This window comes from Natator depressus, chromosome 26, assembly GCF_965152275.1.
Source record: "Natator depressus isolate rNatDep1 chromosome 26, rNatDep2.hap1, whole genome shotgun sequence".
Lineage (NCBI taxonomy): Eukaryota > Metazoa > Chordata > Testudines > Cheloniidae > Natator > Natator depressus.
In genome coordinates, this window is record NC_134259.1 from 499,002 (window position 1) to 522,444 (window position 23,443).

Sequence of the window (23,443 nt, forward strand, 5' to 3'; positions counted from 1 at the left end):
TCCTACAGGGTGAGGAGCAGTCCGTGATGATGTCATGGAGTCCCTGGGCGATGCTCTGGAACTGCTCCCTACGCAGCTAGGCAGGACTCTGGGGAAGTCTCCTCTCTGGGAGCAGCCTGTCTGCAGGACACACAGCTCACACAGCTTCCACCTTCCTGGGTCTGACCTTGGAGCATTCAGCATCCTCTGCCCCTCCCTTCGCGTCCCGCAGCGAGTCCACCCAGGCTTTGTCTCCTCTCTGGGAGCAGCCTGTCTGCAGGACACACAGCTCACACAGCTTCCACCTTCCTGGGTCTGACCTTGGAGCATTCAGCATCCTCTGCCCCTCCCTTCGCGTCCCGCAGCGAGTCCACCCAGGCTTTGTCCCTTTCCCCGGGCCAGGAGGTCGCCAGATTCCTTTGTTCTCCAACCCTTTAGCTCTCACCTTGCGGGGGGGAAAGGGCCAGGCCATCAGTTGCCAGGAAACAGGGTGTTGGCCATTCTCTGTGTCCAGACCCCTGCACACACCTGCCCTCTAGGGCTCTGCAACTATCATACACCCTTACCCCACCACCTAGATACTTAAGAACTGCCTAGGGGAAACTGAGGCACCCCCACAATATTCAGAGGAAACATTAAGAACAGTCCTGCTTCATCACAGACGGTCATGCATGGCTCTGTGTTTGCAGAAAGGCTTCACGCCCCTCTACATGGCAGCGCAGGAAAATCACCTGGAAGTCGTCAAATTCCTGCTGGAGAGCGGCGCCAACCAAAATGTAGCCACAGAGGTGAGACCCTGCAGGGGGTGGTGCCCAGAGCCCGTGGCCAGTGCTGCTGTCGGGCTATCATGTTGTACACAGGCTTCCGCTTGCTCTGCATCTTACCTCCCCCTCTGTCTCTGGCAGGACGGCTTCACGCCACTGGCTGTTGCTCTGCAGCAGGGGCATGAGAATGTGGTCGCCCACCTCATCAACTATGGGACAAAGGGGAAGGTCCGTCTGCCCGCCCTGCACATCGCTGCCCGCAATGATGACACCAGGACGGCTGCGGTGCTCCTGCAGAATGACCCCAACGCTGACGTCCTCTCCAAGGTACCATGGGCTCCCCTGCAAGGGCTGGTGTCAGCTGGCGCTCCCATTGGAAGCCATGCTGCAGAGGCTGCCCAGAGCTCAGCACTTTCGCCTTGCTCCCCTCTCTGTGCCAAAGGGTTTGAAAGTCCCATTTCCTTCCAGGCCCTCCAGACCTGGGCTGGCTCAGACTGCACCGTAGAGCATGCTGGGGCAGGGGATCGGCAGCTGGCCCAGGTCCCTGGGACAGTGGGGCTGCAGTCAGGGTCAGAGCCTGTCTGCAGTCGGTTGGTCTGTCTGGGGGGCTGCATTGACCCGCCCTTTCTCCCCAGACTGGATTTACCCCCCTGCACATCGCGGCTCACTATGAGAACCTCAACGTGGCCCAGCTCCTCCTGAACCGCGGTGCTAGTGTCAACTTCACCCCACAGGTAGGTCAGAGGCAGCCCAGCGCCACACACGCTCGGCAGCAAGGGGCAGGGGCTCGGGGATGTCTCACTGTGCTGCCGGGATGGCATGATCCGCCTGGAGTCTGCCCGGCTGCTCTGGGGTGTGCGGACTGGAGGGCAGAGATCCCATGGGCTGGGCAGATGGCCGCCTTGCCAGGGGCTCCAAATTGCAGTCAGCAATTACTACCCCAACCCCTCCCACCTCTCCCAGCCGCCTTCACCCCACTGGGAACCTCCAGCCTCTCTCGGCTCTGCTGGGAACTGACCCCTCATAGCCCCGTCTTCATGCAGCGCACGAATGACCCGTCTCCTCACGACAAGCGCTGGCCTGGGGTCTCCCAGCTCTGACTGCTCCGTGGGGCAGTGGGTGCCGACCTGTCTCCCCCAGCTCTGTGGGGCAGTGGGCGCTGACTGTCCTCCCTCCAGCTCCGTGGGGCAGTGGGCTCTGACAGCCCATGGGGTTCCCAGCTCGACGCTCTCTGATGCTATTTCTCTGCCCCTAGAACGGGATTACTCCACTGCATGTGGCTTCTCGCCGGGGCAATATCATCATGGTGCGGCTGCTGCTGGACCGAGGGGCCCAGATAGAGACAAGGACCAAGGTGAGACTCACCATGTCCCCAGCTTGTGTCCCCCCACCTTGCGTGCATGGGCCAGAGACCCCCCCCGGGGGCAGAGCTGTGCAGAGCCCCCGCAGACCAGAGCCCTTGTGCAGTGGGAGCCACTGGCCATGTGCGTGCACTGTGCAGACGGTCTGGTGAGCGGGTGTGTTGCCGGGCCCTGGGAAGGGGGCAGCGTGATGGAGAGGTGTGGCTGGCTCCTGGAGCGTGCAGGGAGTGTGAGGCTGGGACAAGCCTCCTGTACCCTGTGTGCTTGATTTCACATCCCTGAGGTCCCCAGAGTCTCTAGCCACACCCGCCCGCCCCGAGACCCTGACTTTCCTCTCTGTTCTCTAGGACGAGCTGACTCCCCTGCACTGTGCAGCCAGGAATGGACACATGCGAATCATGGAGATCCTGCTGGACCACGGGGCTCCCATCCAAGCAAAAACCAAGGTGCCTGGCCCTGGCCTGTGGGGCTCTGAGTGTTGCCTTGCCGGTTGGCTCTGCCTTGGAGGCTGGGCCTGCTCCCTGGGTGCTGGGGAAGCTAGGGCTCTGAGTGGCCTATGCTAGCTGGGCATTGCCAGTGGGCAGAGACCTGGGAATGCCCCACACTACAGAGGCTCCCTGAGCTGTAGTGCATGCTTGGGCCTGCCCCAGCAGCCTGGAGTGGGCTCCTGGCGCTCTGCGGGTGGGGAAGAGGAGCTCTGATTTGACGCACAAGGCAGTGTGGGCTTCCCCAGCCCACACCGAGCAGTGCCCCTCACTCACACCCGCCTGCTGCCTCCTGGGGCCAGGCCACGAACATCCCCTGCAGTGGGAACAAGGCTTCTGAGAAAGGTGCAGTCCCCATACCGCAGCCAGCCAGGCAGCAGTGCTGCAGCTTGTCCCCCGGCCTCAGCCCAGCACCATGCATCCTCTGCCCCTTTGCAGGGATCTCAACGCCTGTGCAGGGCCCCCAGTCCCTCTCCCTGCCCTGGGTCTCCGGCAGGGGCCAGATTTGTGCCCCATTGGCCCAGGGGAAACCCCTGTGTCCTGCCTGGCTCTGCCCTCATGCCCAGGCTGTTCCCTGCCCTCAGAACGGCCTGTCGCCCATTCACATGGCGGCTCAGGGAGACCACCTGGACTGCGTGCGGCTGCTGCTGCAATACAATGCTGAGATCGACGACATCACGCTGGACCACCTCACGCCGCTGCATGTGGCCGCGCACTGCGGGCACCACCGCGTGGCCAAGATACTGCTGGACAAGGGGGCCAAGCCCAATGCCCGAGCACTGGTGAGTAGCGTGGGCTGGGCAGGGGGCCTGGTGGGAGGGCTGTGCGCCGAGGGTCTGACCGGACGCCTCCCTGTCTGTTCACAGAATGGCTTTACGCCACTGCACATCGCCTGCAAGAAGAACCACATCCGGGTGATGGAGCTGCTGCTGAAGACTGGCGCCTCCATCGATGCTGTCACGGAGGTGCGGCTCTGCCCCAGCTGCGGAGACGCACTTGCCTTGGCTGCCCTTCCTGTGTTCAGGGTGTTGCTGCCGGCATGCGGCAGGATGGGCCAGCCCGGGGGAGGCTGCGGTCCATGGGGTGGTGGCCCCGGCCCTGCCAGGTGCCTTGCTCTGGTGGCGCTGCCATCTCTGATGCGGTGAGCAGAAAGGCCATGGCCTAGCAGCACCTTGGAGCAGTGCCACAGGTTCACTGCCCATGGTGGGAGGGAGCAGGGAGCTCTTCTCTGCCAGCCTGGCCAGGGGCCCCGGGTAGCCGGGCTGGGTGTGCTGGGCTGCGGCACCTCCCGGACCTGGGAACTGGGACACCGTTCTCCCTCACCCGTGGCCTGTGAGTTTGGGCACCAGCATGAGACACCCCAGGGCTTCTGGGCCTGATCTTGGGGTATGTGGGAAACTCCCCGTCACTGAGCCAAGGTGACAACCCTGGAACGGCCAAGGCCATCGTTGCTGATTGTGTCAGCGGGGGGCTTCCCCATGCTCCCTGCAGAGCTGGGAAGGGCCCCCCCATGCCACAGCAGGGGCTGCTGGTGGCCTGGAGCAGAGCTGCTTGCAGGAGCTCAGACACTCTGCCCAGGCTCTTCCCAGCCCCCTGATCCCCTCCCAGGGCCATCAGATACACACGGGGGATAAGTCCACCGGGGGGAGCGGAGGGGGGCAGGGACTCCTCCCCCCAGCCCTTCCCTGGGGCTAGCCTGTCTCAGCTGGCAGCAGGAGCCTGGTCTGTCGGTGATGGTGTCAGCTCCTGGAAATGCGGGGTGGAGGTGGACTCTCGTCCCCCATACGCGGGCACCGCGCCAGCTGTGCTGACTTCCTGCCTGTCTCTCTTATCCCCCATGTGCGGGAACCGCGCCGGCTGTACTGACTCTGCCTGTCTCTCTTATCCCCCGTGTGCGGGCACCGCACCAGCTGTGCTGACTCAGCCTGTCTCTCTTGTCCCCCGTGTGCGGGCACCGCTCCAGCTGTACTGACTCACTGCCTGTCTCTCTTGTCCCCCGTGTGTAGGCACCGCTCCAGCTGTACTGACTCTCTGCCTCTCTCTCTCGTCCCCCATACGCGGGCACCGCGCCGGCTATACTGACTCCCTGCCTGTCTTTCTTGCAGTCTGGCCTGACCCCTCTGCACGTGGCCGCCTTCATGGGGCACCTGTCCATCGTCAAGATCTTGCTCCAGCGCGGCGCGTCCCCCAACGTCTCTAATGTGGTGAGTCCCATCAGGGCAAGAGGGCTTGTCGTGTGGGGTCCTGCCATCCCCATTTGGGCTTCCAAGCTGCAGAGGCTCCCGAGGTGTCTCCCTGGACCCTCCCTCGCATGTGTCCGGCCTGAGGCTGCTCTCCGCGGGGTGAAGCCTGCGTGCAGTGACTGACAGGCTGCACTGGGGCAGCTCCCCGGGGAGCACGGAACCCCTGATTCACTCTCCTCTCCCTTGTCCCTGGATGCAGAAGGTGGAGACACCCCTGCACATGGCGGCCAGAGCTGGGCACACAGAAGTGGCCAAGTACCTGCTGCAGAACAAAGCCAAAGTAAATGCAAAAGCCAAGGTATGTCTGGCAGGGAGGGGGCTCCGGCCAGCTGGGTACCCTCTCTCCTTCCACCTGCCTGGGGCTGAGCTGGGCCACAGGGCTGTGCAATGGCAGGAAACAGTCTGTGGGTTCCCCTTGTGGTTGGAGCTGCCACTTGCCATGGGGAGCTGCAAACATAGTAGGTGCCTGTGGGGCAGGGCGCACTGAGGCCAACCTCCCTGGGCAGGTTGGTGTCCCCAGCTCTATGGGTCTCCCCTTTTCCCTGAGGCCAGGCTGGGAGCTGGGGGCAATGGGTGCTGGTCTCTCTCCAGAGTGCCATGCAATGCCCCAGTGGCAGGTCTGAGCCCTGAGGGCTGTCACTCAGTGGAAGGGCTCCGGACTCTGACAGGGCACATCTGTCCCCGAGGCAGCTGTTCCTGGCCTGATGGAGACGCCTGCCGGGTGAGCGAGAGCTGCCCCGAGGACCACCCTGCCTGCTGCCGAGGCACAGAGCTCAGTTGGGAAGGAGATCAGACCTGTGGCCTGTCCGGTCTGACTTGGGTCAGCTCCTGCCGGGCCGGGGAGGGTGGGCTCCCCTCCATGCCCCTGGCTGGGCTGGGAGAGAGCAGTGGGTCCCTCCCTAACCTCTCTCTGCTCCTCTCCCAGGATGACCAGACCCCGTTGCACTGTGCTGCACGTATTGGCCACACAAGCATGGTGGAGCTTTTGCTGGAGAACAATGCCAACCCCAACTTGGCCACCACAGCTGGGCACACACCCCTGCACATCACTGCCCGGGAGGGGCATGTGGACACCGCCCTAGTGCTGCTGGACAAGGAGGCCTCGCAGGCCTGTATGACCAAGGTAGGCTGGTGCGGCCTGTGCCCACAGTCCAGGCAGGGGTCCCTGGGTGGGGCTGAGGCGGGGCTGGGTCAGGCCGCTGCTGGGGAAGCCTGGGCCATGTATCTCCTCAGTGCCTTCCTGAGAGGGGAGAGAGGAGGGTTCCCTAGTACCCCAGCTAGTCTCCACGCTGCGTCTCGGGTCCCTCCCCAGCTGTGCATGGCCCTGACGCTCTGTGTTTCTCCTCAGAAAGGATTTACCCCTCTCCACGTTGCAGCCAAATACGGGAAGGTGGATGTGGCCAGGGTGCTGCTGGAGCATGATGCCCACCCCAATGCAGCAGGGAAGGTGAGTGCCGCCTGGCCATGGGAGCCAGGGAGCCGGGGGGCTGGGCTGCGACTGACCTGTCCGTGCTTCCCCCCAGAGCGGCCTGACACCGCTGCATGTGGCTGTCCACCACAATAACCTGGAGATCGTGAGACTGCTGCTGCCCAAGGGGAGCTCCCCGCACAGCTCAGCCTGGGTAAGGCACCGGCGGGGCTGGGGCTGGCGGCCTTGGGGCCTTGGGCTGTATGTGGTTGGGAGAACCCACATGGTCCAGCCCTGTTGTGTGCAGGACCGGCCTCCTCCGGCTGCCCACGGCCCTTCCACTGTGACTGGGCACGGAGCCACAGCAGGGACCAGCAGGCCCACTTGGGAGCAAAGGGTGCTGAGCCAATTAACCCTGAACATGCCCTGTCCCTCTGCCAGCCCCGTGGCACCCTCCCCCTTCCCCTTTCATCCACAGCCTGCCCAGCTCTCTGCCCCTCCTTCCCCTGCAGCCTGCCGGGCTCCCTGCTTTGCCACTCCCCCCAGTGGCCAGAGCCCTTCACTGGCTCTGGGCTCCCGGGCTGGGAGGTGAGAGCTGGCTGCATAGAAGGATCACCCACAGACGAGAGCCCCATGCAGGCCGTCAGTGAGGGATGTGGTCTCCATGGCGACCACTGTTAGACATGCTGCTGTCTGGCAGTTTGGGAATCGCACGTGGCCTGTGCGTTGGGGAACCACCAATGTTAGAAACCTCCATGCTGGCAGCCACTGGGCCAGGCTCGCCCTTGCTCTGAGCCACTAGCCAGACCTGGAAGGGGCCCCATACACCAGTCCAGCCACTTCAGAGACAGGGTCATTTCAGAAGCAGTATTCTCTGAGTGTGCACGCGGCCTCCTATGCCTGACTCTCCCACCGCCTAGCCTGCACGCCAGTACCCTCCTGGCCTGACAGCCCAGCTGACACCCCGGCGAGAGGGGTGCTGCACTGGACGGGCTCCCGCTCCACGCTCACACATGGCAGAGCACAGGACAGCGAGCGGGGAGGCCCGGTCTGCACCCCATCCCTGGGACACTGGCCAAAGGCTGAGCCAGAAGCAAGCAGGAGCAATAACTGCCAGGTCCTGGGGAGCCCCTGGCTGGCCCCAGTCAGTGTAGAAACAGGTGGTCTCTCAGATCCCTGCCCTGCTTTGAACTTCGGCTGCCCGGCAGGGAGACGTTGGCTCTGGCAGAGAGAGAGAAGCCTCGGAGCTCTGGATATGTGCTGGGGGGAGCAGTCCTGCCTGGAGCCTGGCCCGTGGGTGGACTGGTTGGGACCTAGCAGGGCTGCCCAGCGTCTGCCAGGTGAGTGACTCCTCTTTCCCTGCAGAACGGTTACACCCCCCTGCACATTGCGGCCAAGCAGAACCAGCTGGAGGTGGCCAGCAGCCTGCTGCAGTACGGGGCCTCTGCTAACGCTGAGTCCATGCAGGGTGTGATGCCTCTGCACCTTGCTGCCCAGGAGGGGCACGCGGACATGGCGGCACTGCTCATCTCCAAACAGGCCAATGGGAACCTGGGCAACAAGGTGAGCAGAGCGGAGCCAGGGACATGGGCTCTTGCCTGGAAGGCTGGGAACAACCCACTTCGCCAGGCTTTCCTGGCACATGGGGAGCCCTCCAGGGTGGGAAGGAGCCAAGGAGGCAGCAAGGGCCAGTGGCTGGAGGGCAGGGCCCCCAAGTCCTGACCCCTGCACTGCCCTGCTGGCTCTGGGCAAGTCCTGGCACCTGGCTACGTTGGGGAGCCCACTTCCCCCGTCGCCCTCCCATGGGGCAGGGGCAGTGGTTGTGTCCAGGGGGACCTGTCTTGCTCCTGCCCCAGGGGAGCTTTAAAGGTGTCGCCGGGTGAGCTGTGTTTGAACCATATATTTGGATGCCAAATTCAAACTGACGTTCCCCAGAGCCGCTGCGCCAGCTTCTCTGGGTTACGCTGGGGCTGGACTCGCCTGCCGCCTGCCTCCAGTGTTGTGCTGCGCTGGACGGCAGTGCCCACGGTCGTGTATGTCTGACATGTTAATAACCGACTCTGCGTCGCGTCACCCTGACCCCCATGGAGGTGGGAGGGGTGGCGCAGCCCTGACCCCAATGGAGACAGGGGGGCGTCACAGCCCTGCCCTCCACAGAGGCAGGGTGCCACGGCCCTGACCCCCATGGAGGTGGGTGGCCCGACCATAGTATGTGACCTGGCTTTCTTTTCAGAGTGGCCTGACTCCTCTGCACCTGGTAGCCCAAGAGGGGCACGTGCCAGTCGCTGATGTTCTGATCAGACATGGCGTCACAATGGATGCAGTGACCCGGGTAAAGAGGGAGGCACAGGCTCTCACTGCAGACGTGCAGGGGCTTAGCCCCCCCGCCCGCCCGCCCAGCCCTGCTCTCTAGCTCCCAGTTCCTGAAAGCCAACAGCAGAAGGCATTTCTCCTTCTGACAGTCTCCTCGGCTTACCTCTCAGGGCTCCTGCCCCACTGTTCCCCTCCTGCCCCAAAGGATGCTGATAGGAGGGGGCTCCTGGCACAGCCAGGGGGCGGGGTGCTTGGGGTACTCTGCAATGGCTCTGAGCTCTTGGCATGGCACTGCCAGGGCACAAGGTTGGTGCCAGGAGTGGCTCCAATCTGATGTGCCTGCTGCACTGTGGGCCCCCCAGCCCCATGTGGATGGTGCACCCTGAGTCAGGGCGAGGGAGCGGGTTGGCGTGCGATGGCTGTATGAGCCCGGGTCCCTGGTCTGCTTTTCAGATGGGCTACACACCGCTGCACGTGGCCAGCCATTATGGGAACATCAAGCTGGTGAAATTTTTGTTGCAGCACCAGGCAGACGTCAATGCAAAGACGAAGGTACAGAGAGCCCTCTAACCTTCTCTGCGCCCATATGCCACGCCTGCCTGCAGTGGGCAGCCATGTCCGCCACCTCTCTGCTCTGTGGAGTGCCTCCCCAGGCTGCGGGAGGGGGCTGAGCACCTGGGTTTGGCTCCATCTCATGCCGTGGCCGGGTGGCTGCTGCTTGCAGGGGTCAGGTGGTGGCCGGGCCCAGCACAGACTATGGCTGACTGAGCCTTCCTGGGAGCCCAGAGCCAGCAGCCGGCTCTGCTGGGCACCTCCCCACAGCCCAGCTGCTTTGAGCAGCCCATGTGTTTCTGACTGGGAGGGGCAGCGTGGGAGAAGGCAGAGCAGCCTGGGGACCATCCAGCATGTCCAGAGAATGGGCCCAGCCCCCTATGCCTCTCTGACCCCGGGCACCCGGAGAGGTGGACAAATCCCTTTCCCTCTGGGTCACTGGCTGCTGGGTGTCAGTGTCCTGGGGGTTGCATTTGTCATTGTCTTCTCAGATAGATGCTCCATTGACCTGGGGTTAGCCTCAGCCAGTCCTTTCGAATGACCCATTCAGGCTTCAGGCCAGGAGGTGACATTCCTGCCTGTGTCTCTTGTCCTGTCTTGAGAGCACAGTCCCCCACTGCCCCATCCCATCGCCCGCCAGGTAACAGTGCAGCTTATAAGGGAATCTGAGGCACACTCAGGGATCATAAAAACATTGCAACCCGTCGCTTTGTCACAGCCCTCTGCCTCCCTTTGCAGCTAGGGTACACCCCTCTGCACCAGGCTGCTCAGCAGGGTCACACGGATATCGTCACACTGCTGCTGAAGCACGGCGCCTCCCCCAATGAGGTCAGCACGGTGAGTACCGCGGGTGATGCCAGCCCCGAGGCTGCTCTCTGAGATGTGCCACTCACACTCGCCCTGCACACTTGCCCTGCCCTGCAGCTCATGCCCTGCCGCCCCTCGCTCACACGCGCTCTCTCTTACAAGCGTCCTCTCGCTTGGGGGATCCTGCCATGCACACCAGTGCAGTCCCGCCCCACATGGCTAACCCTGCCCCCTCTCTCCCTGTGCAGAATGGCACCACGCCCCTGGCCATCGCTAAGCGCCTCGGCTACATCTCTGTCACGGACGTGCTAAAATTAGTTACAGAAGAAACCAGCACCCCGGTGAGTCCCTGCCCCTCCCTCGCAGCGCGGGGCACTCCCTGCATACGCTCTGGGATGATCCCTGGGGCCTGGCCTTGGGGAGAGGATCCCATGGGGGGTTGGCTCAGCCACGGGGAGCTCTGGTGCCACCTGGTGCTGCCCACAGCGGCCCGGGCTGGCGAGGCTCCTGCTGCCCAGCTGTGGTGTCAGCTTACGCCCTGGGTGGGTCGTTGGTGGAGAGGTTTGAACCCAGGCTTCTGGGTCTGAGTCCCTGGGGTGAGCTGAAGGCCCAGCTCCATTAGCTCCAGGCTGGCCCAGCAAGCCGCACTGGGTGGGCTGGGTGTGCCCGGCTGAGGCTCTGGGGCCTGCCCAGCTCTGACTCTCTCTCCCTCTCACAGTTGGTCAGTGACAAGCACCGCATGAGCTTCCCTGAGACGGTGGATGAGATCCTGGATGTGTCCGAGGATGAAGGTGAGGGCAGGACAGCAGAGCTCCTGCAGGCCAGGGACCCCCCCGGGCTGGGGGCTCTGCCAGGCACAGTGTCTCTGGAGGGCAGAGAGGAGATGTGCCAGTGGAAATAGGGGGAGCTCTGACAGGAGGGATCTCCCTGGAGGTGAAGGGGGGAGCTCTGCCAGGCGGGGTCTCCCTGGGATCAAGGGGGGAGCTGTGCCAGGCAGGATCTCCCTGGAGGTGAAGGGGGGAACTCTGCTGGGCAGGATCTACCTGGGGTGGTGAAGGGGGGAGCTCTGATGGGCAGGGTTTCCCTGGGGGTGAAGCGGGGAGCTCTGTCAGGCGGGGTCTCGCTCGGGTGTGAGGGGGGAGCTCTGCCGGGCGGCGTCTCCTTGAGGGTGAAGGGGGGAGCTCTGCCAGGCGGGGTCTCCCTGGGATCAAGGGGGGAGCTGTGCCGGGCCAGCTCTTGGGGGTCTGTGACATCAGAGATATGCACACTTCCCCAAGGCCACCAAGGAGAGACACCCCAGACCCCTGTAGCCCCTGCCCAGGCCCAGGGGCTCTCACCATGGGTGCAGAGCTACCCATGGCTGAGGCTGCCCAAGGAGGGTGGGCTCTGGCAGCACACACCGCTGCCCCCGTCAGGCCACACCGTCGGGGTCCCAGCTGTAGCAGTTCCCAGTTCCCCGCTGCGGCGAGCCCTGGTGAGCTGCCCCCACGAGCGTGGCAGGGGCCGTGCCTGGTATCCACAGGGCAGTGAGCGTCACATGTGGCTCACGTGCCTCTCCCGCCCGCTCCTCAACTCTGACTCTTCTTGCTTTGCAGGCTCCACTCAGGTCACTGTCATGGGTATGGACTGTGTGTGTCACTGTGGCCCCGCTTCACCACCCCATTTCACCCACACGCGCTCACTGACCCATCCCACTCCGCGGGCCTTCCCATCGGCCCTGGTTGCTGCTGGGCTGGAGCCAGCCGGGGCCCTAACGCCATTGCGCCCTGCCCATCTGTCTGTGCCCATGCTGCCGTCCTTGTGCTGATTGCATGAATGGGCATTGTCTCCTACTAACCACCCCCTCACTCCCAGGGGCTCCCAGGCCAGCCAGGGGCAGGCAAAGCGCCCGGGCAAGGGGTGCTCGCTGGAGGAAGGGAGCCTGAGCCTGTGTTTTGTGGGAGATGGGCGCCCAGGTTTGCCCAGCAGGGACTGCCCACTGCAGCGCTCCTGATTTCATCTGGGTGCCTGGATGCCGAGATGTTCCTGGCCTGCTGTGTCCGGGCCCCTCCTGCCCCAGGGGTTCTGGCCTCTCCGACACCAGAACGCTGGGTTTTGTTCCCGGGGGAATCCTGTCAGAGTGGGCTGAGCCCCCTGCCCCAAGTGTAAATTGGACTGGTAATCGGGGAGCACGGGTCTCTCCCGTCCCATGCACCAACCTTCATCCCGCTGCACCATGCCCTCGGCAGGGCGCTCAGGGAGCAGGCCGGGCAGGAGAGCACCCGTCAGCAGGAAGGGTAAGGATCTTCTGGGAGAGGGGCCAGCATGCTGCCTGGGCAGCTGTAACATCAACCACAGCTCATGTCATGCTAACCCGCGGCATGGGCCTCGCACCCAGAGACAAGGCAGCCCAGCTGGCAGACAGCATCCCCTGGAGACAGGCTGGCCAAAAGTGGGGCAGTGTTGCTGGCTGACACCAGGAGCCAAGAAACAAGCCCTGGCTTGGGGGTGGAGATGCCAGCCCATGGGGAGCTGGGCACAACCAGCTTAGCTCTGTGCTAGCCCAGGCCGGGGCAGGGAGAGGACCTGACGTCTGGCCCTCTGCCATTCTGCCCCGGTGGGCTGAGCCATGTCTTGGTTCCAGGGGAGGAGCTGGCTGACACCAGGCCTGAGAAGCAGGATTCCAGGGAGCAGGATGAGGAGAAGGAGATGGAGTTTGTCCCCAAGCTGGATCAAGTGTAAGAAGCACTGCACGGTGGTGTAGTGGCAGTCATGGCATAGTGGGGCAGATGCTGTGAGGCAGAGGTGTCGTGTTGCTGCGGGGGTGCTCTAGGGCAGAGCTGGCATGGCAGGGCAGGTGGGTGCTGTGGGGTGGCCATGACATGGTGGGGCAGGTGTGGTGCTGTGGGGCAGAGGTGGCATGGTGGGGCAGGCATGGGGCTGTGGGGCAGAGGTGGCATGGTGGGGCTGTGGGGCAGACATGGCGTGGGGGGGCTGGTGAGGGGGTTCAGCCTAGCTCAGTCTACAAGGCCCTTTCCAGCCTGAGCTTTACCTCCCTGCTGCTGTCCCCAGGGTAATGCTGTCCCCCTTCTCCCCAAGCCAGTGGCTCACACCAGGGGTGCTGGGAGCATGGAGCCCACTCCCCAGAGAGCGGTGGGGTCAGGCCAGCGCCGGGGAGTGCAGGTCACTCGTGGCGTGGTCCTTTGCGAGAGTCGGTGCTCGTGGGCCTGGGGTCTGTGCAGAGCCCTCTCTCAGGGACACCTCACACTCGGCGGGTGCTCCAGGGCCTGGGGCCCACAGGGGAATCGTAGCACACAAGCGTTGCTGTCACAGGCTGCTTGTGACCGTATCCCTTGTCACCTGCCCAGGGTGGAGTCTCCAGCCATCCTGCGGATCCCCTGCGTCACACCTGAGACTGTGGTGATCAAACCAGAGGAGCCTGAGCAGGTGGGTTCTGCCCCACCCAGGGCCAGGGAGTCCTGGCTGGCTGCACTGCAGGGTAATGCCTGGCACAACCGAGGTCTGGCCCGGTCCATTCCAAACGCCTTGTCTAGTGAGAGAACGGCTGGGGAGGGCAATCAGAAGCCAGCTGGAGACATGAGGAGCAGGAGCTGCAGAGGAGCCGCCTCCTTCACCTGCCCTGGGGAAAGGGGGCTTGCAGCCACTGCACCTCCGCCCTCATGCTGTGCTGGCCATCCAGCTCTTGTGGGGTCTGGCTCAGAGCTGTCCTCTGGGCAGGGGCTTTCCCCAGCCAGCTTGGGCTTGGCAGACCCCCTCTCTCTTGTGTCCCTATTCCCACCCATGCAGAGTGGGTGCCATCCTGAGCTGCACCCCTGGCAATGCCTGTGGGCAGGGCTGGCCCGGGCTGGGAGGTCAGCTGGGGCAGCTTTGAGGGGCCTCTGGCAGACAGGGGTGCTGCAGCTGTATCTCTGGGTGCATGCTGGGTTCCAGGGGCCTCAGAGGAGGCTGGAGCTGAGGCCGGGCCCTCTCTGGCTGGTGGCGAGAGGCAGAGCTGCTGGCAGAGGCGATAAAGGTGCTGAGGTTCCAGGCCACAGGGCCTGCAGGAGTCCAAGGCCACTGCCTCTTGGTTCCTCAGGTTTCCAATATTCGGGACCTTCCCAAGCTGGCTCTGAGCCTCACCAGGTCCCAGTACCAGCCCCTGGCTGAGGTTTTGTAATGGGCTGTAATGAGAAGGGACATTTTCTCCCCTTGGACTTCAGTGGGCCTGGCCCTATCGCCAGCAAGGTCTCAACTGGCATGGGAGTGGTGATAGCCCACCGTACGGGAGCCAGGATTTTGCCAGGAGCCCCAGCATAGCAAGATGGGAAGGGCAAGCAAGCTGTGTCTAACGAGCTGTTTCCTATTCGCTCAGCCGTCCAAGGAGTTCGACGAAGACTCCTTAATCCCCAGCAGCCCCGCGACAGAGACCTCGGACAACATCAGCCCTGTGGCCAGCCCCGTGCACACAGGGTGAGTGCCCAGCTCCTATGCACACCCTCATGCCAGGCAGTTGGTGAGTCTCGGTGGGACACCCGGGTTTGTCTGTCCTTGCAGGTTCCTGGTGAGCTTCATGGTGGACGCCCGCGGCGGCTCCATGAGGGGCAGCCGTCACAACGGGCTGCGAGTGATCATTCCCCCCCGGACCTGCGCTGCGCCCACCCGCATCACCTGCCGCCTGGTAAAGCCGCAGAAACTGACAACACCACCGCCCCTGGCTGAGGAGGAGGGTCTGGCCAGTAGGATCATTGCACTGGGACCCGCTGGGGCACAGTTCCTGAGGTGAGCGGTGGGGAGGTGTCAGTTCCCAGTCAGAGCCCCGATCTCTACCCTCCTGGAGGGAGCAGGGGAGGTGACAGCCAGGCCTCTGCTTCCCTTTGCTGCTAGCACTGGCAGAGAGAGGGGCCTGGCCCTCCGTTGGGGTCGACTGGCACAGCCCCCTGCAGCCACAGGCGCTGCCCAGACCAATGGTGCCATACCACCCTGTGGCCAGTGGCACTGTGGCAGTTTACACCAGCTGACGGTCAGGCCCAGGAATTTTACACCTTCTGGTCTGTACCCCGTGTCGAGCTGCCCTTCAGTGACATGGGAGCGTGAGTTCTGACCTCAGAGCACCTGGGTGCAAGCCCCCATTGGTGCTGAGTTCTGCCCTTAGAATCAGTCAGTTATCAAGGTTAACTCCTCAGGCACTGTAACAGCCTTACCATGAGTCACAGACTGGTCTCTTGTCATCCAAGGGGGCCTGCCTCTGTGGCTGATGGTCCCTTACAGCACCAATCACAGCAATGCAGGTCACTCCCAGTCCCAAAGGCCAGTCTCTTACCCCAGATCAGTTGCACCTGGAGCTCTCACCAAAGCCAGTGCTTGTAGCCAGTCCTGTAATAAATGATATATAGATTTGTTACCAGGGAAAGGAAACGAGAGTTATTTACAAAGTTAAAGCAGATACACATAGATATACACATACAGAGTTCCAGTCTGAAGTTTCAAAAAGTATTAGAAGCTTCTATAATAAGCAAGCTCGGTACGTCCTTTAGGGCTAACCCAGGCTGAGCAGCTGGGGAGCCCTAGAAACCTTGCCTCCAGAGTTCAAGCAGCATAGAGATCCAGTTCCTTCTTGTCAGAGGTTTTTATTCCCTTCCCCCCAGTGCTCTGAGCTGAGAACTCAGCTGCTGGGAGAAATCCACTTGTGTGACTCATCTTCATGGGGGGAAGAACAGAGCTACAAACACTTCTGTCCTCTTTAATGTCCCTCTTTAGTCCGTCTGGTGTCGATGAGTCTTCCTTGTTGGCCAGGTCATAACAGCTCTTGTTGGAGAGCAGCACTTTACACTAGTTAATGTCTCTCTCCTGTCTGGTGCTTTGCAGTGGCAGAGACACTTACAAAACAAATGCTCAAATATTACCGTACAATATGGGATCCAGATGCTATGAGACCTATGCAGGCAGCCGCTTACCAGCGTTCTTAAAGTCTAAACACATGCTAAGAATCCTAATGCCCATTTTAACAATACTAACACCCAGGTGAGTCGGACGGGTTCCAGCCATGTATTTGTCAGTGTGCAGCGGAGACATGGGCCTTTGGCACGAGCTGGCACCTGGCCTGCCAGCGTCACACCCCGTAGGCAGGGGCTTGGCCCTTGGAGCCCAGCACACTGATACCAAGTGCCGCAAGCAAGCAGGCCCCATTATAATGGGCCAGTGGGACCTGTGGAGTCCTTTGCAAGCGGCCAGTCCCATGACCCCTAGGGAGGATTGGCACCTTTGGGGCGGGGGGAGGCCGAGGATCAGTGCAAAGAGACTAGCCCAAGGCCACAGGGTGAGTCCCAGACCACAGATGTCCTGGTTCCCTCTCCTGGGCTTTACCCACTAGGCTCCCCTGCCCTCCCCCGTCTGGGCGGCTTGATTCCCTCCTGGTGAGGCCCTGCTGAGTGGTGCTCCCTGCTGTGTCAGCGGCACAGCTCAGCCCCAGGCCCCTCTCAGCGCCGTGCTCTCTCCTGCAGCCCTGTGATTGTGGAGATCCCACACTTTGGGTCCTACGGGCGGCGGGATCGGGAGCTGGTGGTGCTGTGCAGTGAGAACGGCTCCATCTGGAAGGAACACCACAACCGCTACAGCGAGAGCTACCTGGACCAGGTGCTCAACGGCATGGACGAAGGTGAGTGCGCTAGGCCAGGGGCAGGCTGGAGGGGCTCTGCCGCGGCAGAGCAGCTCCCTGTGGGGCAGGGCGGCCGTGCCTGGCTGCAGGTGACAGCCAAGGCGGTAGGCAGAGTGTGCCTGGGCAGGGCTGGCACATGCAGGCAGGGCTGAGGCTTGGTCGGGCAGAGTGGGGGCAGGGATGGGGCATGGCCAGGCAGGGTGGGTAGGGGTGGGGCTGGTAGCCAAATGGGGTGGGTTAGTGGTGGGGCTGGTGCAGAGTGTTGGCAAGGCTGGCATGGGGCTGGGTGACATGGGGATGGGTGAAGTGGAGGCAGGGCCAGTGCATGGCTGGGCCCTGCTTTCTCAAAGTGGGGCTGCTGTTACAGAGCTGGAGAGCCTGGAGGAGCTGGAGAAGAAGAGGATTTGCCGCATCATCAGCACCAATTTCCCCCTCTACTTCGTGGTGATGTCCCGTGTCTGCCAGGACTGTGACCTGATTGGCCCCGAAGGGGGGTGTCTGAAGAGTACGCTGGTTCCCACGGTGCAGGCCACCTTCCCAGAGACAGCCGTGACCAAGAGAGTCAAACTGGCTCTGCAGGTAGCAGTCTCCATGGTCCTGGGGACGGACAGAGGGACGGGGCCTGGGCCAGCAGTGCAGGTACCGGGTGTCCCTGCCCCTGGGGACAGACAGACGGACAGAGGGACGGGGCCTGGGCAGGCTGTGCAGGTACCAGGTGTCCCTGCCCCTAGGGACGGACAGACAGAAAGAGGGACGGGGCCTGGGCCAGCAGTGCAGGTACTGGGTGTCCCTGCCCCTGGGGACAGACAGACGGACAGAGGGACAGGGTCTATGCCAGCAGTGCAGGTACCGGGTGTCCCTGCCCCTGGGGACCGACAGACGGACAGAGGGATGGGGCCTGGGCCAGCAGTGCAGGTACCGGGTGTCCCTGCCCCTGGGGACAGACAGACGGACAGAGGGACAGGGTCTATGCCAGCAGTGCAGGTACCGGGTGTCCCTGCCCCTGGGGACGGACAGAGGGACGGGGCCTGGGCAGGCTGTGCAGGTACCGGGTGTTCCTGCCCCTGGGGACAGACAGACGGACAGAGGGACGGGGCCTGGGCAGGCTGTGCAGGTACCGGGTGTCCCTGCCCCTGGGGACAGACAGACGGACAGAGGGACGGGGCCTGGGCCAGCAGTGCAGGTACCGGGTGTCCCTGCCCCTGGGGACAGACAGACGGACAGAGGGACAGGGTCTATGCCAGCAGTGCAGGTACCGGGTGTCCCTGCCCCTGGGGACCGACAGACGGACAGAGGGATGGGGCCTGGGCCAGCAGTGCAGGTACCGGGTGTCCCTGCCCCTGGGGACAGACAGACGGACAGAGGGACAGGGTCTATGCCAGCAGTGCAGGTACCGGGTGTCCCTGCCCCTGGGGACGGACAGACGGACAGAGGGACGGGGCCTGGGCAGGCTGTGCAGGTACCGGGTGTCCCTGCCCCTGGGGACAGACAGACGGACAGAGGGATGGGGTCTATGCCAGCAGTGCCGGTACCGGGTATCCCTGCCTCCGGAGTGGATGGGCAGACGAAGATGAGGCGGGCTCTTCCCAGGCAGCGTGCTGGTTCCAGGCCAGCCGTGCTGGGCAGCAGTACTCCATCATCTCCCAGGGCAAGGGGTGCCAGCCGGTGACTGCTCCCGACCTGGGGGTGGTGGGGGGCTGGCCCTCATGGCCCTGCCTGTTCTGTCCCGCAGGCGCAGCCCGTGCCGGATGAGCTGGTGACAAAGCTGCTGGGGAACCAGGCGACCTTCAGTCCCATCGTCACTGTGGAGCCGCGCCGCAGGAAGTTCCACCGGCCCATAGGGCTCCGCATCCCGCTCCCGCCCTCCTGGAAGGACAATCCCCGGGACAGCGGGGAGGGCGACACCACCAGCCTGCGCCTGCTCTGCAGCGTTGTCGGTGAGAGCACCTGCCCCACCCTGCTGCAACTGCCTTAGGGCAGTGCAGGGTGGCCATGCTGGGGCTCTTTCCCCTGGCACTGCTCCCCCACCTGCCCCAGGGCTCCTTCTCCTCCCCTTCCCCTCTGCATTGCTCCCTGGGGCCCTTCTCCCTTCCACCCTGCGCTGCTCCCTGCTCCCTGGGGTCCTTCCCCTCTGCGCTGCTCCCTGGGGTCCTTCCCCCTTCCATCCTGCACTGCTCCCTGCTCCCTGGGGTCCTTCCCCCTTCCACCCTGCGCTGCTCCCTGCTCCCTGGGGTCCTTCCCCCTTCCCCTCTGCGCTGCTCCCTGCTCCCTGGGGTCCTTCCCCCTTCCCCTCTGCGCTGCTCCCTGGGGTCCTTCCCCCTTCCATCCTGCACTGCTCCCTGCTCCGCAGGGTCCTTCCCTCTCCCTGTGCGCTCCCCTGCTTTGCTGCAAATGAGGTTCACTCTTCCGCAGCTAGGTGGGGGCTGGGGGATGGAAGCCGGTGTCTCCAGGGCAGTGGGGTCTCTGTGCAGACAGGTGGCTCTGGGAGTGGCTTGGTGGGGGTGGTGAGGGGAAGGTGCTGAGGGGCTGGGATGGAGCTAAAGAAGCTGGGGGCAGGCAAACAGGGTGCATCCTGGGCAGTAAGGGTGCTGAGGGGTAGATCACAGTAGAGTAGGGGGCAGATCACGGGGCACTGGGAGGTCATATTCCAGTTGATGAGGGAGCCAGGGGGCAGAGCCTAGGGGACGGAAGGGGCCAGGGTAGATCACAGGCAGCAAAGGGGCCTGGGGAGGATCCTGGGGGACAAGGGGGTGAATCCTGGGTGGTGATGGAGCGCGGGACAGATCCCAGGGGATGAAGCAGCCAGGGGCAGATCCCAAGCTGCAGAGGGGCCAGGGGCAGATTCTGCGGGCTGGGGCGGTGCGTCAGGTCCTGTTGTGTCCTTATAGGAGGCACAGCCCAAGCACAGTGGGAGGATATCACAGGAACCACGAAGCTGGTCTATGCCAACGAGTGTGCCAACTTCACCACTAATGTATCCGCCAGGTGAGCGACAGGTGCACGGCGCCTTGTCTGGTCTGGGGGCTGATGACCCGGCTGGGGCTGTGGGGCATATGGAGCTTGGCCAGAGCCCATCTAGGTGCCAGGTCACAGAGCAGGGCTGAGGCGCAGGTGATTCAGTGACTCAGCTGCAGTCCCAGAGGAAGCTGTGGCAGGGCTGGGACCTGAACCCAGCACCCCTGAGTCCCAGCCCAGAGCCTGGATCACAAGGCCAGCTCTTGCTGCCTGAAGGGAAACGTGCCAGTATTCCCCAGGGTTCTCCTCTGGCACCTCAAGCCCCTGGGCCACCAAGCCCCGGTGGCGTCTGAACAAAGATTCCCATGTGCCTAGGCCACTGCAAGCCTCGCACGCTTGTACTATCACATACGTGCAAACGCAAGCCTGCCCTGTCTTCTGTGAACACAGCAATGTCCAGCAGGGGGTGCCCTGGGCAAAAGCAGGGGCCAAGCAGTCCCCCAGCGCGAGTCTGCTCTGGGCTGCTCGCGAGCGGAGAGCCTGCAGTCATGCTGGAGGGTTGTGTTGGAGTTCATTTTATTTTATGGGGTTTCCCCCATTTTTCTGTTCTCTTCCTTTGTCGCTCTCTCGTGACTGACCAGTGCCCGGTGTGCCATGCACTGCAATGCCGGCCTGGTGCCCCAGAACGGCCCGAAATAGCTGAAATCTTTGTTCTTTGGATGTGGTTTATGGGAAGCCAGCAAGCGCCGCTGGTGCTCAGTGCTGGGGGAGGCCTGGCGTGGGTGCGTCAGGCTCAAGGGGCCCCCGGCTGTGCCGTAATGACCAGCTTGCGGCTCATGCCCTGCAGGTTCTGGCTGGCGGATTGCCCGCGCACAGCCGAGGCCGTCCATTTTGCCACCATGCTGTACAAGGAGCTGACGGCCGTGCCCTACATGGCCAAGTTTGTGGTGTTTGCCAAGATGAACAATGCACGGGAGGGGCGACTGCGCTGCTACTGCATGACCGACGACAAGGTGGACAAGACGCTGGAGCAGCACGAGAACTTCCGCGAAGTGGCCCGCAGCAGGGACATCGAGGTAGCGCCCCTCCCTCCGCCTGGTGCGTGGACGGCCCTTGGGGTGTCCCAGCCCTCCCCTGCTCACTGCACAATAAGGCCTGGTTTGTGCAGCCCCCGCCCACTTACCCAGCTTCAGTGCTGGGGGTTTGGGGGGGCCGGGTCCTGCCTGCTCCCTGGCTAAGGGATGTCAGGGAGGAGTCATAGAATCACAGCGAGTCCGCCCAGGCGGGGTCCTGGGGCAGCCAGAGGGTCCTGCCCCCCAACTCCGCAGTCAGACGTGACTCTTAGCCAGCCAGTAAAATAGGTTTATTAGATGACAGGAACACAGTCTCAAACAGAGCTTGTAGGTACAGAGAACAGGACCCCTCAGCCGGGTCCATTTTGGGGGGCAGTGAGCCAGACAACCACATCACTCCTCATCCCTATAATATCAGAATATCATAGAATATCAGGGTTGGAAGGGACCTCAGGAGGTCATCTAGTCCAACCCCCTGCTCAAAGCAGGACCAATCCCCAATTTTTGCCCCAGATCCCTAAACGGCCCCCTCAAGGACTGAACTCACAACCCTGGGTTTAGCAGGCCAATGCTCAAACGACTGAGCTATCCCCCCCGCAAAATGCCTGAAGTTTCTGCACCCAGTTTTGCCTGAGCCCCCGCCCCTCACCGCGCTGGGGCCCTGTGGGGCAGGGGAAAAGGGAGCTCTGAGCCTGACCCCTCCCCGCTCTGCCAGGTGCTGGAGGGGATGCCCCTGCATGTCGAGCTCTCAGGGAACCTGGTGCCTGTCAAGAAGGCCACGCAGCAGCGCAGCTTCCACTTCCAGTCCTTCCAGGAGAACCGGCTGGCCATCCCCGTCAAGGTAACAGCCGCCTGAGGGTTTGAGCGGCTGGGCCGGGCTGGGCCGCGGGCCCGTCTCTGCTCCATGCTGCCCACCTGTGTTGTGGTGTCTAGGTGAGGGACAGCAGCCGGGAGGCAGGTGGCTCGCTCTCCTTCCTGCGCAAGGCCATGAAGTACGAGGACTTGCAGCATGTCCTGTGCCACTTGAACATCACCATGCCGCCATGCACCAAGGTCAGTGAGCGCTGGGCCAGGGGCCCGGGCAGCTGGGGCGTTACTGGGGGATCCAACCCAAACCCCTGGGGTGGGCTGGGCTCCCTGGGTCTTGCCAGTTCCCGCCAGGGAGCTCCCAGACTGAGGGGCTGGATGGCTCCATTCCCTGTGGGGCTGGTGACCCATGGTGGCTTCTCCTCCAGGGGACTGGCAGCGAGGAGCGAAGGAGGACTCTGACACCGCTGGCTCTGCGAGAGAGATACAGCATCCTCAGTGAGAACACTCTGGGTATGCAGCCCACCCTGGCTATCCACTCCCGGCCAGGCACCCGGCCCGCCCTGCCTATCCAACCCCCGAGTCTGCCCTGCCTATCCACCCCTGAGCCTGCCCTGCCTATCCACCCTGCCGCGCAGCTCCCCCACCCACCCTGCCTATCCACATCCGTCCTGGCTTCCCGGCCCGCCCTGCCTATCCACGCCTGGCCCTCCACAGCCCACTGGTGCTTGGGAAGAGCCACAAGAGGGAGGGGCTGGGCCCAGTGGCTAGGTTGCCCTGCCCTACCCCACACTGAGGGGAGGGCAGTGCTTGCAGCTCACCTTTTCCCTGGGTTCTGGCTGGGTTCCCTGCCTGCGACCACACCCGGGCTGCGAGTAGGAGCAGGGCCTGAGCAGACGCTGCTGTGACGTGCTCATGTCCCCTAGGGCCTCTGAGCGGCACGGAGAAGGCTGACGTGAAGATGGCTGTTATCTCGGAGCAACTGGGCCTCAGCTGGGCTGGTGAGTCTGTGCCTGGCGCTCTCTGCACCGAGGGGGTGCGGACCCCTGCTCTCTGCAGTTCAGTGCACCAGGGCAGGCTTTGCTTGCGTTGCTTCCAGCTCCCGGTGGGGCACTGCCCGGCCCAGCTCACTCTGACATCGAATCAGGTAGCTGGGCTGACAGCAGGCACGAGTTTACGCTGCCTGTCCGGCGGTGGGACTGCTCTGGGGGCTGTGGAGCAGTTGGGGGCTGAGCTTGGGCAGCCTCCTACATCTGTGTGCACCCCAACAGCAGCTCACTGGCTAGGCTGCTGCAGCAGGTGGTGGGTGTGTTCACTGGGAGCACCGGGTCCACATCCTGCTCTGTCTCCCTGACAGCGGGGCTAGGAAAGAGAGTACAGTCCCAGCCAGTGTGCATGCATGCCGGTGCACCGTCCCCTCACATGACCCCGCACACCAGTACACCTTCCCCTTGCACATTCCCATGCCCACATGCCTGTGCACTACCTTTTGGTATGCATGCACACCATTGCACCACCACCTTGTGTACCCATGCACACTGGTGCACTGCCCCCTTGCGGGGATGTGCACACACACCTTCGCATGCACACACTGCTGTGCACCGCCCTGTGGCATGGATGTACACTGTTGTGCACTGCCCTCTTCCACACACACAGGCATGCACTGGTGCACCTTGCACATCGCTAGCATGCACACACACCCCATCTCTGTGCCAGCCAGGACAGGATTTTGCTCTGCATTTGTAAGTTTTCCTGCTTCCTGAAGCAGGGCAGCAAGGTCTTTGGCACTGGGGCCCAACCCAGCAGGGGCAGTGCTGATATCGCTTGTTATATTACAGCCACGGCTACCAGGAGGCTCCGGAACCATCCTTCCCGGTCAGAGCAGTTGTGACCCAGCTGCAGGCAGCCAGGCTGAGCCCAGCGGGCCCTGTTTCACATCCAGTGACACTAAACTGGGACCTTCTGCCCTTTTACACCCCCCCATTATTCTGTTGCATGGGTGGGATGTACAAGCTCTGGGTGGACATGGGTGGAGACACGTGGGTGACAGCTGGACCTGGGT

The 23,443-nt window shown here is 63.0% G+C and overlaps 1 protein-coding gene across 13 annotated transcripts in view; it reads left to right on the top strand.

Annotated features, from left to right (window-relative positions):
• Positions 1–23,443, top strand: part of ANK1 (ankyrin 1) — a 121,419-nt gene that overhangs the window by 84,514 nt on the left and 13,462 nt on the right. For 7 of the 13 annotated variants that reach the window (XM_074940130.1, XM_074940120.1, XM_074940126.1 and 4 more), the window contains exons 5-36: positions 669–767; positions 885–1,070; positions 1,379–1,477; positions 1,999–2,097; positions 2,452–2,550; positions 3,174–3,371; positions 3,456–3,554; positions 4,695–4,793; positions 5,032–5,130; positions 5,758–5,955; positions 6,181–6,279; positions 6,356–6,454; positions 7,606–7,803; positions 8,474–8,572; positions 9,007–9,105; positions 9,844–9,942; positions 10,161–10,253; positions 10,631–10,703; positions 11,508–11,531; positions 12,536–12,629; positions 13,260–13,338; positions 14,264–14,361; positions 14,446–14,670; positions 16,392–16,546; positions 16,914–17,128; positions 18,279–18,483; positions 19,435–19,531; positions 20,349–20,577; positions 21,290–21,415; positions 21,508–21,627; positions 21,810–21,894; positions 22,308–22,382. In XM_074940130.1, coding sequence (XP_074796231.1) covers positions 669–767; positions 885–1,070; positions 1,379–1,477; positions 1,999–2,097; positions 2,452–2,550; positions 3,174–3,371; positions 3,456–3,554; positions 4,695–4,793; positions 5,032–5,130; positions 5,758–5,955; positions 6,181–6,279; positions 6,356–6,454; positions 7,606–7,803; positions 8,474–8,572; positions 9,007–9,105; positions 9,844–9,942; positions 10,161–10,253; positions 10,631–10,703; positions 11,508–11,531; positions 12,536–12,629; positions 13,260–13,338; positions 14,264–14,361; positions 14,446–14,670; positions 16,392–16,546; positions 16,914–17,128; positions 18,279–18,483; positions 19,435–19,531; positions 20,349–20,577; positions 21,290–21,415; positions 21,508–21,627; positions 21,810–21,894; positions 22,308–22,382 — 3,961 coding nt within the window. The remainder of the gene's footprint in view (positions 1–668; positions 768–884; positions 1,071–1,378; positions 1,478–1,998; positions 2,098–2,451; positions 2,551–3,173; positions 3,372–3,455; positions 3,555–4,694; positions 4,794–5,031; positions 5,131–5,757; positions 5,956–6,180; positions 6,280–6,355; positions 6,455–7,605; positions 7,804–8,473; positions 8,573–9,006; positions 9,106–9,843; positions 9,943–10,160; positions 10,254–10,630; positions 10,704–11,507; positions 11,532–12,535; positions 12,630–13,259; positions 13,339–14,263; positions 14,362–14,445; positions 14,671–16,391; positions 16,547–16,913; positions 17,129–18,278; positions 18,484–19,434; positions 19,532–20,348; positions 20,578–21,289; positions 21,416–21,507; positions 21,628–21,809; positions 21,895–22,307; positions 22,383–23,443) is intronic. The other 6 variants (XM_074940121.1, XM_074940132.1, XM_074940124.1 and 3 more) reach the window with 4 other exon arrangements.